This window comes from Procambarus clarkii, chromosome 5, assembly GCF_040958095.1.
Source record: "Procambarus clarkii isolate CNS0578487 chromosome 5, FALCON_Pclarkii_2.0, whole genome shotgun sequence".
NCBI lineage: Eukaryota > Metazoa > Arthropoda > Malacostraca > Decapoda > Cambaridae > Procambarus > Procambarus clarkii.
The window spans coordinates 18,586,286-18,605,033 of NC_091154.1; the positions used below are offsets into that span (position 1 = coordinate 18,586,286).

At 39.4% G+C, this 18,748-nt stretch overlaps 1 protein-coding gene across 1 annotated transcript; it reads right to left on the minus strand.

The window, feature by feature from the left end:
- Window positions 1–15,327: 15,327 nt before the first annotated feature.
- LOC138351232 (uncharacterized) lies at window positions 15,328–15,843 on the minus strand. The gene has a single exon (XM_069302869.1). The coding sequence runs from the start codon at window positions 15,841–15,843 to the stop codon at window positions 15,328–15,330; it is 516 nt and encodes a 171-aa protein (XP_069158970.1).
- Window positions 15,844–18,748: the final 2,905 nt, after the last annotated feature.

Genomic DNA, 18,748 nt, shown 5'->3' on the forward strand with positions numbered 1-18,748 from the left:
CAGCAAATCCTCTACCGCCTGCGTCAAATCCGGCAACAAAACCCAGATGCGATTCATCAGTGCTTCGTTAGAGATGGTCTGATAAAGGTGAGAAAAACCGCAGAGGGCAAAATGTTTACTATTACTAGAGAAGAAAACCTCAACACTTTCCTCTCCCAATGTGGTTTGTCTCACCTTATCACTCCCAATGAATTAACTTAATTAACCCCCTGTCAACTAGTGGGGCTAGGTATCCTAAGTCTCCTTGGTTCATTTTCTGACTTAATTTTTAACTTACTCTTACCTAGTCATTTACCGAAATTATTTAATTGAGTTATTAAGTAGTTCTTCAGGTCTTTTTAATTATATTAGTTTTTATAATTTAACTATATTAGTTTTATATTAGTTTTTAATTTATATTAGTTTTATAATTATATTAGTTTTAATTATATAATTATAATTTTAATTATATTATATTAGTTTAATATATAATTAGTTCTGACTTCAAGCGCTTTGCTGATAACCCTTGGCTCAAGTTATTAACTCAAGTACATGAAGATCAAATGACAGTAATCAAAGAGCAGTCGGCCTTAATAATGAACCTGCAAGGCTCATTATTATCTTTGCAGAATGAAGTTGTAGACTTACACAAGAACAATCAAGATCTATCTACCACAGTCGTCAACCTCGAACAAGAATTAAGCATTCTCAAGAACACAGTTAAAAACTTTAATCCAGATGCAACCACTAAAAAACAGGAAGAAATTTTGCAACAGTTTGAGAACCATCTGAACAACCTACAACAACAACACACTGTTACCCAAGACGAGACAGACCAACATAAACTACTTGAATCGGTAATTATCTCTTCACGTGATTTTCCCCAAGAAACTGATGGTGAAGACTGTGCTGCCATTGTGATCAAAGTATTACAGGATAAGTTAAATTATTCGATCCAAAAAAATGACATCAAAGCAGCTTATAGAGTGGGTACCAAATCATCTGGTACCAATAATAGGCGTATTCGTTTAAAATTAGATAGCTGCTCCCGCAAGACTGATCTTATCTCATCTGCAGTTGCTAGTAAATCCTCTGTTTATGTGAATGAATGTCTGACCAGGTGCAGGCAAAATCTCTTTTTTAAAGTGCGTGGCTTCTGCAAAAATTCCCCTACAATTAAACACTGTTTTGTGCGAGATGGTAAAATTATAGCTAGGAGGACTGACACTGGAAAAACCTATTCAATAACCACTGAAGCTCACCTTAATTCTTTCCTCAGTGACTGTGGGTTAGCTGCTGTATAGCCTGAATTCAGATTCTAATCTCATATAACTACCTTTGTGTACTCTAGCTCTGCCTTTCCCTTCAAAAGGTTTTAACTTTAGTTTAAAAAAAAAAAAAAAAATAAATAAAAAAAAAATAATATTGTCATCTTTATTATTGTCTTTTTTTTTTCTTTTTACTCCCATGTTCCATAGTACACTGGCTTTGCCTGTGTCCTCTAGTATTAACTTCATTATCCAATGTTCCTGAGTGTATCTCTATTTAAACTACCTCAGTTTGTTTTAGTGTAACTTTAGTATTCAATTATAGTGTACTTATAATAGTATAGTAAGCAAGCTTATTTTCTTATAGATTTCATAATTGTTTTTTTTTTTACTTTTTTGGTCATCTATTGTTATTAATTATTCTAGTTAATTTTTTACATTCCTAGTTCCCATTAAGTTTTTTTTTTTTCTTTTTACTTAAAATTACCATTAAGTTTATTTTACTTTAGAATTTTTAATCTGTTTTTTTTCTTTGTTTTCTATTTTGTAATTTGCCATTCTTACCTTGTTTTCCTGCAATCAGCCTTTTTATGCAGACAAGTATAGACCCAGAACTAAACCTCTTATCCACTATCTATGACAATCATCACTTCAATGATCAAAATTGCAGATATTTTAGAGCACATGATGTAAACAATGTATTAACAGATAATCTCAATATCTCTGTAATCAACTTGAACGTTAGATCCCTAGGTAAACACTTCGATGATGTTAGTGCCTTGATTGAAACTATTGACAACAAATTCTCTTTTATTATACTTACTGAAACGTGGTTGAAAGAGGATAATACTCAACTCTTTAACATGCCTAACTACTCGGCAATTCACAACTGTCGTCAAATGCAGAGAGGTGGTGGTACTGCTCTTTACTACCACCAAGAACTAACATGCTTAAAAATAATTAGAACTAGAGACTGCTGTGGGGAGTATATCTTCGCCAGTTTCAGAGTCAAGGGTGCCGAGTCTGTCCTGTCTGTGGGTGCAGTCTATAGAATTCCTAACACTGATGTGTCTGAATTCAACTCAAACCTTAGAAATCTAATACTAGATAACAGATTGAACAAAAACCATCTAATTATCGCAGGGGACTTTAATATTGACCTCTGCGAGCCTGAACACCCTACTGCTGTTAGCTTCCTCAACTGTATGAATTCCTGCTTCCTCATACCCTTAATCACTAGACCAACTAGAATCACTGATAGTACTGCTACGACTCTAGATCACATCTGGACCAACATAACCTCTCCGCTTACTTCAGGTATAATCACCGATAGCACTACAGACCATTACCCCACATTTCTCTTAACTAACATTAGCAAACCACCTCTAGAGACAAGGGAGTTAAGCTTTAGGCTGCACAATGAAACTGCTATAAACAATTTTATAACTGCTGCTGATAATGTCAACTGGGAGTCCGAGTTAGGTAACATAGGGGACATCAACCTAGCAGTGAAATCTTTTCTACAAACAACTCTTAGCCTTTATAACACCCACTGTCCTATGCTTACAAAACAAGTCACAAGCAAAAGACTTAACAATCCTTGGCTTACAAAGGGAATACTTAAATCCATTAACAAAAAACACGACCTTGAGAAGAAGTATAGGCTAGGAACAGTCTCCAAAGAATTCTCAAAGAATTACTCGTTATTGCTATCTAAAATAATTAGACGAGCCAAAACTAAATACTATGAAGATAAATTTACCCAAATAAAGAGCAACATTAAAAAAACTTGGAGCACAATTTCACAAATATTGGGATCAAAGAAGATTTTAAATAACAAACCAACATTCCTTTCCAATAACGTTGGTCAGCTTTCAGCCTCTGATTCTGCTATTGAGTTCAATAGGTTCTTCTCTTCCATTGGGTCATCCCTTGCAAATGATATTCCATCTTCCTGTACTGATGTTAAGGACTATCTTACAGGTAACTATCCACAGTCTCTGTACCTAAAGCCTACTAGTTCCACTGATGTCAATGAAATAATCCTTTCCCTTAAAACCAAGTCTAGTGCCCTCGAGGAGATACCAACTTTAATTTACAAAAAAGCCTCCAGATCTCTAGCCCCTGCTATTGCATTGCTCTTCAACAAGTCACTTGAACTCCAAACCTTTCCTGACATTCTAAAAAAAGCAAGAGTAACCCCTGTCTACAAATGTGGTGATCTCACTGATGTTAACAACTATAGACCTATATCAATCCTGCCTAACTTGTCAAAAATATTCGAAAAGCTAATCTACAAGCAGCTTTACTCTTTTCTAGCCAAACACAATATACTTAGCTCTTGTCAATATGGCTTCAGACCCAAAAAAAGCACTAACGATGCACTTATTAGTATGATTAACTTAATTCACGCAGCTCTTGATAAAAAGGAGTTTCCTGTTGGGTTATTTGTGGACCTGCGTAAGGCTTTTGACACTGTCAACCATCAAAACCTTCTTCTTAAATTACATCATTATGGAGTCACAGGACACTCCCTGCAATACCTCAAATCTTATCTTACTGACAGGCTCCAGTATGTTTCTGTGAATAATACAATTTCTCCCACCCTACCCATCAACATTGGTGTTCCTCAGGGCAGCATACTTGGCCCTCTCCTCTTTCTCATCTACATTAATGACCTTCCAAATGCCTCCCAACACCTCAAACCAATTCTATTTGCTGACGACACAACCTTCATTTACTCCAGTCCTGACCCCCTGGCTCTAAATGCCACAGTAAATACTGAGCTAGAGAAAGTCCATCTTTGGCTAACTGCCAACAAACTCACCCTTAACATTGACAAAACGTTTTATATTCTGTTTGGCAATAAATCCTCTAATCAGATAAATCTCAAAATAAACAATACCCAAATTTGTAACAAATTAGATGGCAAATTCCTTGGCGTTCTCATCGACCACAAGCTGAATTTCCAGGGTCACATTCTAAATATATCAAAAAAAGTTTCAAAAACTGTTGGCATTCTTTCTAAGATCAGATATTATGTACCCCGCCCTGCCCTGGTTACTCTCTATTACTCCCTCATCTATCCATACCTCAACTATGGTATTTGTGCTTGGGGTTCTACTACCCAAAATCATTTACGTCCTCTCATTACCCAACACAAAGCTGCTATTAGGACAATAACCAACTCTGGCCCCAGACATCACTCGGTACCCTTACTCAAATCTCTGAATATGTTAGATATTAAGTCACTGCACATTCTCTCTTGTGTATTATACATATATAAAACGCTGAACTGTAATGCCAATCCTGACCTCAAAAGCTTCATTGAAGGTTGTAACAGAACCCATGAGCACCACACCAGGAATAAATACAGTTTTGATATTCCTAGAGTACGACTTAATCAAACTAGAAATGCTCTACAAATCAAGGGACCCAGAATGTGGAATGACCTTCCCAACCATGTTAAAGACTGTACCTCTCTCAACCAGTTTAAGATAAAAACTAAACACTACCTAATAAATTCCCTGTAACCCACCTCACTCCTTTATTGTCAACCCATGTCTGTTATTTTATTTTATTATTATTATTTTTTTTTTAATCAACACTGTTTGTCAACCTATTGTATTTGTGCTGCTTTTTCAGTCATGTTCCCCCTTTTTTTTATCTTTATTTGTATTTGTTTTCAACACCTCTTATTCTTTATGCTCAATTAGTATTAAGTTCTAGATATTAATGTTTTTCTTGCCCGAAACGCATTGCGTAATAGTGGCTTTAGGCATTGTATGTACTAGCTCTATCTATATATCAATCCATTAATGTAACATCACTTGTATGTATGTACCTTACCTGAATAAACATATTTATTTATTTATTATTTATTTATACAGTCATTACTGAACTATCTATAGTTATTAATCATTAGCTTAAATTTGCCTATGTTTATTATTCAACATTTCTTTGATTTCATTTATTACCTAGGTTGCCTAGCCTCGCCATGCTCCCTTACTCCATTGTACCCCTGGCTTTGCCTGCATCTCAAATTGCAAATTGTTACTTACAGTGTACCTGTGAGTACTCGTAAGCAATCTACCTCATTTTTGCTCAATTTGTTTTTTTTTTGTATTGCTTAGTCTTGCTTATATTTTTTGTTTTGTATTTCCATATCTTGTGTTTTGTATAGTCCATGTTTACATGTTTTTTCTTTAATCTCATTAATTGCCTAGGTTGCCTAGCCTAGCCATACTCCCTTACTCCATTGTACCCCTGTAAGCCCCTTTTGTGTTTGTTTTGTACAGTATTGTGTATATATTTTTCCCTATTTTATAGCTTTTTTCTACTTATTTCTGATTCTACAATCAGCTTTTTTTATGCAGTCAAGTATAGACCCTGAACTTAACCTCTTATCCACTATCTATGACAATAATCACTTTAATGATCTAAATTGCAGATATTTTGCAGCACATGATGTAAACAATGTATTAACTCATAATCACAATATCTCTGTAATCAATTTGAACGTTAGATCCCTAGGTAAACACTTCGATGATGTTAGTGCCTTGATTGAAACTATTGGCAACAAATTCTCTTTTATTATACTTACTGAAACATGGTTGAAAGAGGATACTACTCAACTCTTTAACATGCCTAACTACTCAGCAATTCACAACTGTCGTCAACTTCAGAGAGGTGGTGGCACTGCTCTTTACTACCACCAAGAACTAACATGCTTAAAAGAAATTAGAACTAGAGACTGCTATGGGGAGTATATCTTCGCCAGCTTCAGAGTCAAGGGTGCCGAGTCTGTCCTGTCTGTGGGTGCAGTCTATAGAATTCCCAACACTGATGTGTCTGGATTCAACTCAAACCTTAGAAATCTAATACTTGATAACAGACTGAACAAAAACCACCTAATTATCGCAGTGGACTTTAATATTGACCTCTGCGAGCCAGAACACCCTACTGCTGTTAGCTTCCTCAACTGTATGAATTCCTGCCTCCTCATACCCTTAATCACTAGACCTACTAGAATCACTGATAGCACTGCCACGACTCTAGATCACATCTGGACCAACATAACCTCTCCGCTTACTTCAGGTATAATCACCGATAGCACTACAGACCACTACCCCACATTTCTCTTAACTAACATTAGCAAACCACCTCTAGAAACAAGGGAGTTAAGCTTTAGGCTGCACAATGAAACTGCTATAAACAATTTTATAACTGCTGCTGATAATGTCAACTGGGAGTCCGAGTTAGGTAACATAGGGGACATCAACCTAGCAGTGCAATCTTTTCTACAAACAACTCTTAGCCTTTATAACACCCACTGTCCTAGGCTTACAAAACAAGTCACAAGCAAAAGGCTTAACAATCCTTGGCTTACAAAGGGAATACTGAAATCCATTAACAAAAAACACGACCTTGAGAAGAAGTATAGGTTAGGAATTGTCTCCAAAGAATTCTCAAAGAATTACTCATTATTGCTATCTAAGATAATTAGACGAGCCAAACCTAATTACTACGAAGATAAATTTACTCAAATAAAGAGCAACATTAAACAAACTTGGAGCACAATTTCACAAATATTGGGATCAAAGAAATCTTTAAATAACAAACCGACTCTCCTGTCTAATAACGATGGTCAGCTTTCAGCCTCTGATTCTGCTATTGAGTTTAATAGGTTCTTCTCTTCCATTGGTTCATCCCTTGCAAATGATATTCCATCTTCCAGTACTGACATTAAGGACTATCTTACAGGTAACTATCCACAGTCTCTGTACCTAAAGCCTATTAACTCCACTGACGTCAATGAGATAATCCTTTCCCTTAAAACCAAGTCTGGTGCCCTTGAGGAGATACCAACTTTAATTTACAAAAAAGCCTCCAGATCTTTAGCCCCTGCTATTGCTTTGCTCTTCAACAAGTCACATGAACTTCAAACCTTTCCAGATATTCTAAAAAAAGCGAGAGTAACGCCTGTCCACAAATGTGGTGACCCCACAGATGTTAACAACTACAGACCTATATCAATCCTGCCAAACTTGTCAAAAATTTTTGAAAAACTTATATACAAGCAGCTTTACTCATATCTAGCCAAACTCAATATTCTTAGCCCTTGCCAATATGGCTTCAGACCCAAAAAAAGCACTAACGATGCACTTATTAGTATGCTTAACTCGATTCATACAGCTCTTGATAAAAAGGAGTTCCCTGTTGGGTTATTTGTGGACCTGCGTAAAGCTTTTGATACTGTCAACCACCATAACCTTCTTCTTAAATTACATCATTATGGAGTCAGAGGACACTCCCTACAATACCTCGAGTCCTACCTTACTGACAGGCTCCAATATGTTTCTGTGAATAATACAATTTCTCCCACCCTACCCATCAACATTGGTGTTCCTCAGGGCAGCATACTTGGCCCTCTCCTCTTTCTCATCTACATTAATGACCTTCCAAATGCCTCCCAACACCTCAAACCAATTCTATTTGCTGACGACACAACCTTCATTTACTCCAGTCCTGACCCTCTTGCTCTAAATGCCACAGTAAATACTGAGCTAAATAAAGTCCATCTTTGGCTAACTGCCAACAAACTCACCCTTAACATTGACAAAACCTTCTATATTCTGTTTGGCAATAAATCCTCTAGTCTTATAAATCTCAATATAAACAATACCCAAATTTGTAACAAATTAGATGGCAAATTCCTTGGCATTCTCATTGACCACAAGCTGAATTTCCAGGGACACATTCTAAATATATCAAAAAGAGTTTCAAAAACTGTGGGCATTCTTTCTAAGATCAGATATTATGTACCACGCCCTGCCCTGGTGACTCTCTATTACTCCCTTATCTATCCTTATCTCAACTATAGTATTTGTGCTTGGGGTTCTACTACCCAAAATCACTTACGTCCTCTAATTACCCAACACAAAGCCGCTATTAGAACAATATCCAACTCTGGCCCCAGACATCACTCGGTACCCCTACTCAAATCTCTTAATATGTTAGATATTAAGTCACTGCACATTCTCTCATGTGTATTATACATATATAAAACGCTAAACTATAATGCCAATCCTGATCTTAAAAGCTTCATAGAAGGTTGTAACAGAACCCATGAGCACCACACCAGAAATACAGTTTTGATATTCCTAGAGTACGTCTTAATCAAACTAGAAATGCTCTGCAAATCAAGGGGCCCAGAATGTGGAATGACCTTCCCAACCATGTTAAAGACTGTACCTCTCTCAACCAGTTTAAGATAAAAACTAAACACTACCTATTAAATTCCCTGTAATCTACCTCACTCCTCTATTGTCAACCCATGTCTGTTATTTTCTTTTTTTTTTTTTTAATCAACACTGTTTGTCAACCTATTGTATTTGTGCTGCTTTTTCAGTCATGTTCCCCCTTTTTTTTATCTTTATTTGTATTTGTTCTCAACATCTTTTATTCTTTATGCTCAATTAGTATTAAGTTCTAGATATTAATGTTTTCTTGCCCGAAACGCATTGCGTAATAGTGGCTTTAGGCATTGTATGTACTAGCTCTATCTATATATCAATCCATTAATGTAACATCACTTGTATGTATATACCTTACCTGAATAAACATCTGAATCTGAATCTGAATCTGAATGTCAACTGGGAGTCCGAGTTAGGTAACATAGGGGACATCAACCTAGCAGTGAAATCTTTTCTACAAACAACTCTTAGCCTTTATAACACCCACTGTCCTATGCTTACAAAACAAGTCACAAGCAAAAGACTTAACAATCCTTGGCTTACAAAGGGAATACTTAAATCCATTAACAAAAAACACGACCTTGAGAAGAAGTATAGGCTAGGAACAGTCTCCAAAGAATTCTCAAAGAATTACTCGTTATTGCTATCTAAAATAATTAGACGAGCCAAAACTAAATACTATGAAGATAAATTTACCCAAATAAAGAGCAACATTAAAAAAACTTGGAGCACAATTTCACAAATATTGGGATCAAAGAAGATTTTAAATAACAAACCAACACTCCTTTCCAATAACGTTGGTCAGCTTTCAGCCTCTGATTCTGCTATTGAGTTCAATAGGTTCTTCTCTTCCATTGGGTCATCCCTTGCAAATGATATTCCATCTTCCTGTACTGATGTTAAGGACTATCTTACAGGTAACTATCCACAGTCTCTGTACCTAAAGCCTACTAGTTCCACTGATGTCAATGAAATAATCCTTTCCCTTAAAACCAAGGCTAGTGCCCTCGAGGAGATACCAACTTTAATTTACAAAAAAGCCTCCAGATCTCTAGCCCCTGCTATTGCATTGCTCTTCAACAAGTCACTTGAACTCCAAACCTTTCCTGACATTCTAAAAAAAGCAAGAGTAACCCCTGTCTACAAATGTGGTGATCTCACTGATGTTAACAACTATAGACCTATATCAATCCTGCCTAACTTGTCAAAAATATTCGAAAAGCTAATCTACAAGCAGCTTTACTCTTTTCTAGCTAAACACAATATACTTAGCTCTTGTCAATATGGCTTCAGACCCAAAAAAAGCACTAACGATGCACTTATTAGTATGATTAACGTAATTCACGCAGCTCTTGAAAAAAAGGAGTTTCCTGTTGGGTTATTTGTGGACCTGCGTAAGGCTTTTGACACTGTCAACCATCAAAACCTTCTTCTTAAATTACATCATTATGGAGTCAGAGGACACTCCCTGCAATACCTCAAATCTTATCTTACTGACAGGCTCCAGTATGTTTCTGTGAATAATACAATTTCTCCCACCCTACCCATCAACATTGGTGTTCCTCAGGGCAGCATACTTGGCCCTCTCCTCTTTCTCATCTACATTAATGACCTTCCAAATGCCTCCCAACACCTCAAACCAATTCTATTTGCTGACGACACAACCTTCATTTACTCCAGTCCCGACCCCCTTGCTCTAAATGCCACAGTAAATACTGAGCTAGAGAAAGTCCATCTTTGGCTAACTGCCAACAAACTCACCCTTAACATTGACAAAACGTTTTATATTCTGTTTGGCAATAAATCCTCTAATCAGATAAATCTCAAAATAAACAATACCCAAATTTGTAACAAATTAGATGGCAAATTCCTTGGCGTTCTCATCGACCACAAGCTGAATTTCCAGGGTCACATTCTAAATATATCAAAAAAAGTTTCAAAAACTGTTGGCATTCTTTCTAAGATCAGATATTATGTACCCCGCCCTGCCCTGGTTACTCTCTATTACTCCCTCATCTATCCATACCTCAACTATGGTATTTGTGCTTGGGGTTCTACTACCCAAAATCATTTACGTCCTCTCATTACCCAACACAAAGCTGCTATTAGGACAATAACCAACTCTGGCCCCAGACATCACTCGGTACCCTTACTCAAATCTCTGAATATGTTAGATATTAAGTCACTGCACATTCTCTCTTGTGTATTATACATATATAAAACGCTGAACTGTAATGCCAATCCTGACCTCAAAAGCTTCATTGAAGGTTGTAACAGAACCCATGAGCACCACACCAGGAATAAATACAGTTTTGATATTCCTAGAGTACGACTTAATCAAACTAGAAATGCTCTACAAATCAAGGGACCCAGAATGTGGAATGACCTTCCCAACCATGTTAAAGACTGTACCTCTCTCAACCAGTTTAAGATAAAAACTAAACACTACCTAATAAATTCCCTGTAACCCACCTCACTCCTTTATTGTCAACCTATGTCTGTTATTTTATTTTATTATTATTATTTTTTTTTTTAATCAACACTGTTTATCAACCTATTGTATTTGCGCTGCTTTTTCAGTCATGTTCCCCCTTTTTTTTATCTTTATTTGTATTTGTATTCAACACTTTTTATTCCTTATTCTCAATTAGTATTAAGTTCTAGATATTAATGTTTTTCTTGCCCGAAACGCATTGCGTAATAGTGGCTTTAGGCATTGTATGTACTAGCTCTATCTATATATCAATCCATTAATGTAACATCACTTGTATGTATGTACCTTACCTGAATAAACATATTTATTTATTTATTTATTTATCTCCGTGAGGAAAACAACCTTCTGAAAACTGATGAAGCCATAAAAAAACAGGAGGAAGCTCTCAGCAAAATGACTGCATGTATCAGTACATTTTCAGCCCAACGTTCCGTCTCCCAGGATGAACAAGACCAGCAAAAGCTGCTAGACTCTGTTATAGTGTCGTCCCAAGATATACCTGTGGAACATGAAGGTGAAAATTGTGTCGAAATAGCTCAGGATCTCTTAAAAAACAAATTGCAGCTCATTCTAAACAAATCTGACGTTATTGCTGCCTACAGAGTAGGCAAAAAGAATCCATCAGTTCAAAACCAACGGAAAATTTGCCTGAAGATTCAGATTCAGATTCAGATTCAGATGTTTATTCAGGTAAGGTATATACATACAAGTGATGTTACATTAATGGATTGATATATAGATAGAGCTAGTACATACAATGCCTAAAGCCACTATTACGCAATGCGTTTCGGGCAAGAAAAACATTAATATCTAGAACTTAATACTAATTGAGCATAAAGAATAAAAGATGTTGAGAACAAATACAAATAAAGATAAAAAAAAAGGGGGAACATGACTGAAAAAGCAGCACAAATACAATAGGTTGACAAACAGTGTTGATTAAAAAAAAAAAAAAAAAAAAAAAAAAAAAAAAAAAAAAAAAAAAATAACAGACATGGGTTGACAATAGAGGAGTGAGGTAGATTACAGGGAAGAAGCTGTAAAGCTGTCTTCCCAGTTCACGAAATCCCATCTAGTCCAGACAGATGCATCCCAACGGAAGGGATTATACATCAACGAGTGCTTGACCAGGAACAGACAGCAACTCCTCTACTGCCTGCGTCAAATCCGTCAAAAAAACCCAGATGCGATTCATCAGTGCTTCGTTAGAGATGGACTCCAGAGATCGGACTCCAGAGATGGACTCCAGGACTCCAGATGGCTCCAATATGTTTCTGTGAATAATACAATTTCTCCCACCCTACCCATCAACATTGGTGTTCCTCAGGGCAGCATACTTGGCCCTCTCCTCTTTCTCATCTACATTAATGACCTTCCAAATGCCTCCCAACACCTCAAACCAATTCTATTTGCTGACGACACAACCTTCATTTACTCCAGTCCTGACCCTCTTGCTCTAAATGCCACAGTAAATACTGAGCTAAATAAAGTCCATCTTTGGCTAACTGCCAACAAACTCACCCTTAACATTGACAAAACTTTCTATATTCTGTTTGGCAATAAATCCTCTAGTCATATAAATCTCAAAATAAACAATACCCAAATTTGTAACAAATTAGATGGCAAATTCCTTGGCATTCTCATTGACCACAAGCTGAATTTCCAGGGACACATTCTAAATATATCAAAAAAAGTTTCAAAAACTGTGGGCATTCTTTCTAAGATCATGCAGATATTATGTACCACGCCCTTCCCTGGTGACACTCTATTACTCCCTTATCTATCCTTATCTCAACTATGGTATATGTGCTTGGGGTTCTACTACCCAAAATCACTTACGTCCTCTAATTACCCAACACAAAGCTGCTATTAGAACAGTATCCAACTCTGGCCCCAGACATCACTCGGTACCCCTACTCAAATCTCTGAATATGTTAGATATTAAGTCACTGCACATTCTCTCATGTGTATTATACACATATAAAACGCTAAACTATAATGCCAATCCTGATCTTAAAAGCTTCATAGAAGGTTGTAACAGAACCCATGAGCACCACACCAGAAATAAATACAGTTTTGATATTCCTAGAGTACGTCTTAATCTAACTAGAAATGCTCTGCAAATCAAGGGGCCCAGAATGTGGAATGACCTTCCCAACCATGTTAAAGACTGTACCTCTCTCAACCAGTTTAAGATAAAAACTAAACACTACCTAATAAATTCCCTGTAATCTACCTCACTCCTCTATTGTCAACCCATGTCTGTTATTTTCTTTTTTTTTAATCAACACTGTTTGTCAACCTATTGTATTTGTGCTGCTTTTTCAGTCATGTTCCCCTTTTTTTTTTATCTTTATTTGTATTTGTTCTCAACACTTTTTATTCTTTATGCTCAATTAGTATTAAGTTCTAGATATTAATGTTTTTCTTGCCCGAAACGCATTGCGTAATAGTGGCTTTAGGCATTGTATGTACTAGCTCTATCTATATATCAATCCATTAATGTAACATCACTTGTATGTATATACCTTACCTGAATAAACATCTGAATCTGAATCTGAATCTGATCTGACTGATAAAGGTGAGAAAAACCGCAGAGGGCAAAATGTTTACAATTACTAAAGAAGAGAACCTCAACACTTTCCTCTCCCAATGTGGTCTGTCTCACCTTATTATCACTCCCAGTGAATTAACTTAATTAACCCCCTGTCAACTAGTGGGGCTAGGTATCCTAAGTCTCCTTGTTTCATTTTCTGACTTAATTTTTAACTTACTCTTAACTAGTCATTTACTGAAATTATTTAATTGAGTGCATAAATAGTTCTTCAGGTCTTATTAATTATACAGTCAGAACTGAACTATTTATAGTTAATAATCATTAGCTTAAATTTGCCTATGTTAATTATTCAACTTTTCTTTGATTTTATTTATTACCTAGGTTGCCTAGCCTTGCCATGCTCCCTTACTCCATTGTACCCCTGGCTTTGCCTGTATCTCAAATTGCAAATTGTTACTTACTGTGTACCTGAGAGTACTTGTAAGCAATCTTCCTCATTTTTCATTTTTGCTCAATTTGTTTTTGTATTGCTTAGTCTTGTTTATATTTTCGTTTTGTATTTCTATATCTTGTGTTTTGTATAGTCCATGTTTATATGTTTTTTCTTTAATCTCATTTATTACCTAGGTTGCCTAGCCTAGCCATTCTCCCTTACTCCATTGTACCCCTGTAAGCCCCTTGCAAGCTAACTTTTTTTTTTTTTTTTTTTTATTCAGTTTGTGTTTGTTTTGTACAGTATTGTGTACATATTTTTCCCTATTTTATAGCTTATTTCTACCTTGTAATTTGCCTTTCTTTCCTTGTTTTTCCTGCAATCAATTTATACTCATTTAGTATTAAGTATTAGTCATTAAAGTTTTTCCTGCCCGAAACGCTTTGCGTAATAGTGGCTTTAGGCATTGTATGCACTAGCTCTATCTATAAATCTATCAATTTATGTAAAATCTCTTGTATGTATGTTCCTTACCTAAATAAACATTTTATTTTATTTTTTTTTATTATTTTTTTAATAACGAATGTACAAGCCTTTTCCAGAGATCTCGTTGATGCAATTACTACCTACTACGACACATGGGTGTGTTGGGAACAAGCCGTAAGCCTATCAGAAGTGTATAACACCTACAACCACCCAAGTGGGTCCTTGACCCCATATTTGTTAAAGAACATGAACGAGTAAAGCAGCTTAATTGGAGATACGTACAAAACAACCAAAGCACAAGGTGACTTGCATGCATTTTTCTGATCAGGGGGAGAAAGATACTGGCAGTATGAGGCTTTAAAATTTATTGAAGATTAAATTCTGCAGAACATGTAAATATATAAAGTAAGAATTAACAGTAACAATTCCAAGTCCGAGGACTAGATTTAACTTAAAAGGTACACCCGTAGTAAGTATGAGACCTTAGCCTATAGTGACATGGAAACTAATTCTGCAGAAACCTAAAGCTTAGCTGGTACTAGAATAAGGCCGAGTGCAAATGTGTAGTAATTATATAACACTAGGATATAACAGGCAGGACACAAAGAGTAACTAATAAGTGAGAGACCACATAACACATAATGTACCCGACCAAGAGGCCGTAAAGACCTAATGAATAAGGAATAAGGAGAAGGGGGTGACTACAAGTAGGGCTTACTAGCACCTAGACTGGGCAAAGTATTAGCTGCGGACAGCGGGACACTTGGGGACCGGCGCTGCACCCCCACCGCAGGCCAGCGGCCGGACCCCCCCCCCCCTCCGAAGGGCGAGTGCCGGCTGGCCGCGTGAGGCACTCAAAGTGGCAGAGCAACAACGTCCCGTCTGACGTAGGAGGTGAAAGCACTACTCTTCCACCTGCCGACTGCCATTATTTCTGATGTGGCGAGCCCATCCCGAGACGGCTGAGTGGCCCTGCCGATACGGAAGGAATGTGGGGCGTAGTCATCTGGAGGCAAGCCTAGCGCCAATAGGGCAGTGCGTAGGATCCTGGAGAAATCTCGCCTGGTGACAGGAGCGCCTGCGGCGTGTTTGAATATGGGCCCCGGGCCCAGGCCCCTGTAATTAAAGTATTTAGACAGAGCACGGACCGGGCAGTACTTGCTGGAAGGGTTCGCTCTCAGGGAGAGGGTGGGCGTGCGACCTGCGCTGTGCTTGTAGGTGTTGAAGACGATATCTATTCCTGCCGTCGTAAGTGATACCTGCTCAAGGTTGAGCGTGTGTCGTCCATGCTCCACGTAGACCGCCTCACCCGGGCGTAGGCAGGCATGGAAAGCCAGGGAGACAGAGCGCCCTGTAGCAAGACTTCTCATAGGCAGAGTTACATACGCCTCCCAGTGCCCACAGCAGGCGATGCAGGAGGCTCCTCGTCACAGGGAGACGCCGTGCAGGGGCCCGCTGTGCGGTGTTACGTGCCCCTTTGAGGAGTTGGGTGACCAGGAACTGCCGAGTTGGGTCCCTCCTACCGTGTAGCTTGCAGACGAAGGCGATGGCCGCTAGATAGGCGTGCAGAGAGCGGTAAGCCAGGCCCCGCGAGAGCAGAGATTGCAGAAAGTTCACCAGAGTCGAAGGTGCAGCATCAGAGGGGCATTCTCCTCGCCGCCCTGCCGAGACGTAGGCGGCGTACTCCACCCACTTAGCCCTGTAAGTACGCCTCGTCGCTGGCTGCAGGGAGTTGAATAGGGTCCTCACAGGTGCAGGGTGAAGTTGCAGGGCAGGAGGTGCGCGGGAACTGTTGTCGGCGTCTCGGCGAGGCCTGCTTCTCGCAGGAACAAGGGCGGCAGCGTCACTGCACTGCTGTCCGATGTCACTGCACCTCCTCCGTCGCGGTGACCTGAGCCCGAGGAGGGCCCACGTGCTTGCGCAGTGAGGGCCTGCAGCGTCGTCTAATCGTCTGCTGAAAGAGGTGGGAGTTGTGTCACTGTGCCACCCGTTGCTTTGTCTGAATTGTCCAGCTGAAGTGTGCGCCCGGTGTCCGTGTCCGAGCCAGCCGAGGAGGGCTCTGTAGAGGGGGAGGCAAAGCGTGTGGGCTTGGTCCGCGCCCTGGCCGGCTGTGTCCGTGCTCCACTACGTTACTGTCCTTGCGTTGACGCCGTCCGTGCCCTCTTCCGTGTTGCAGAAGTTGGGTGGTCCGGCTTCTCGCCACTTCGGAAAGAGGGAACGTTAGAGACAGCCTGACTAACCTGGCGACAGGCAGGGGGGGGGGGGGAAAAACCCGGCTGCCGCGCCTGCTAGCATAACATACGCCGCCCCAACTAACAGTAATTAAGACACGTTGCCGGGGATAGAAACAGAATCTCACAGGCACGAAGGAGGGGTGGGGGGGGGGTAAGATAAGCAGACGTAGGAGGAACGAAGGAGACGTTTCCCACAGGCGTGCCCGCACGGCTGGGGGGGGGGCGGAAAACAGTGGGCCGAAGAGAAGATAACGTCGCCGAGGCGCGCTGGACGGCACACAACCCGGTCTGAGAAAGGACATAGGCCCAAAAGCGAGAGGCGATAACGTAGAATGGGATGGAAGAATGCGGAAGTAAGAGGGCGAGACCGAGTAAACAGGGAACCAGGAAGGGGGGGGGGAACCGATAAGCCGCGGCTCGCGCACCGCTGGCCATACCTAAACATACCTAGACAGGAAGGGGAGAAGCATAAAAGTAACCCAGCAAAAGAGACAAGCAGCTGACAAAGCATAGCCTGCAGGAGGCGAATGAGCTGGGGAAGGCTGACGACAGGCCCAAATAACTTAAAGCAAGGGCAAGAGGCCTGTAACACAGCAACGAGCCCGACGCATCTGAAATTACCCAAATCATAAAGGCAAAGCTCTAGTAAATACCCGAAGGAGACCAAGAAAATACTAAGCAACAGAAAGAAAGTTAACCAACCCAATGAAAAAACCCCAGAGAAGGGGGGGGAAAAAGTAGCCTGAATAAAGATTCAGATTCAGATTCAGATTCAGATGTTTATTCAGGTAAGGTATATACATACAAGTGATGTTACATTAATGGATTGATATATAGATAGAGCTAGTACATACAATGCCTAAAGCCACTATTACGCAATGCGTTTCGGGCAAGAAAAACATTAATATCTAGAACTTAATACTAATTGAGCATAAAGAATAAAAAGTGTTGAGAACAAATACAAATAAAGATAAAAAAAGGGGGAACATGACTGAAAAAGCAGCACAAATACAATAGGTTGACAAACAGTGTTGATTAAAAAAAAAAAAAAAAAAAAAAAGAAAATAACAGACATGGGTTGACAATAGAGGAGTGAGGTAGATTACAAGGAATTTATTAGGTAGTGTTTAGTTTTTATCTTAAACTGGTTGAGAGAGGTACAGTCTTTAACATGGTTGGGAAGGTCATTCCACATTCTGAGCCCCTTGATTTGCAGAGCATTTCTAGTTTGATTAAGACGTACTCTAGGAATATCAAAACTGTATTTATTTCTGGTGTGGTGCTCATGGGTTCTGTTACAACCTTCTATGAAGCTTTTAAGATCAGGATTGGCATTATAGTTTAGCGTTTTATATATGTATAATACACATGAGAGAATGTGCAGTGACTTAATATCTAACATATTCAGAGATTTGAGTAGGGGTACCGAGTGATGTCTGGGGCCAGAGTTGGATATTGTTCTAATAGCAGCTTTGTGTTGGGTAATTAGAGGACGTAAGTGATTTTGGGTAGTAGAACCCCAAGCAGAAATAAACAAGCAAGAAGCAAGAGGCCCGCAACACCGAAAGCAAGGCAAACTAGCAGACCTTACAGACGTAGAGCAACAAGCGTAGTTGATGTGACGGAGTTCCCCCCTTATAATTCTCCCACGCCTGCAGTAAGAGTCATGTCTACTTTTCCCAAGCGTTCTCTACGTTGCAGGCTACAATTTGATATATGGGAGAGAGTGGAGTGTTCTCGGAGAGCCGAGAAATTTGTGAAATAGTAATATTTTGGCCTGTGGTATAGGCCCTTTAGGAAGCCAAGATGGCGCTTGCCTTCCTGATTCCCCGCCAAAACCGTGTGACGTCAGTGGCACCGGATTGGTCATCGACAGCAATGTGGCACCGGGAGCCAATGAAAACCTCCCGTGGCGAAAGTGACGTCACGAAGGAAGGGGGTCCGGCCAGCGCACCGAGCTGGCGCCAGCAGTCAGACACGACACGTCAAAGAGGTCGGACGTGCGACGATTGGTCCTGTCAGTTTGACAGTTGTTTCCCGC

Bases quoted from the DNA above. Each gene is read 5' to 3' on its own strand.
- LOC138351232 (XM_069302869.1), bottom strand. From the start codon at position 15,843: ATGAGAAGTCTTGCTACAGGGCGCTCTGTCTCCCTGGCTTTCCATGCC.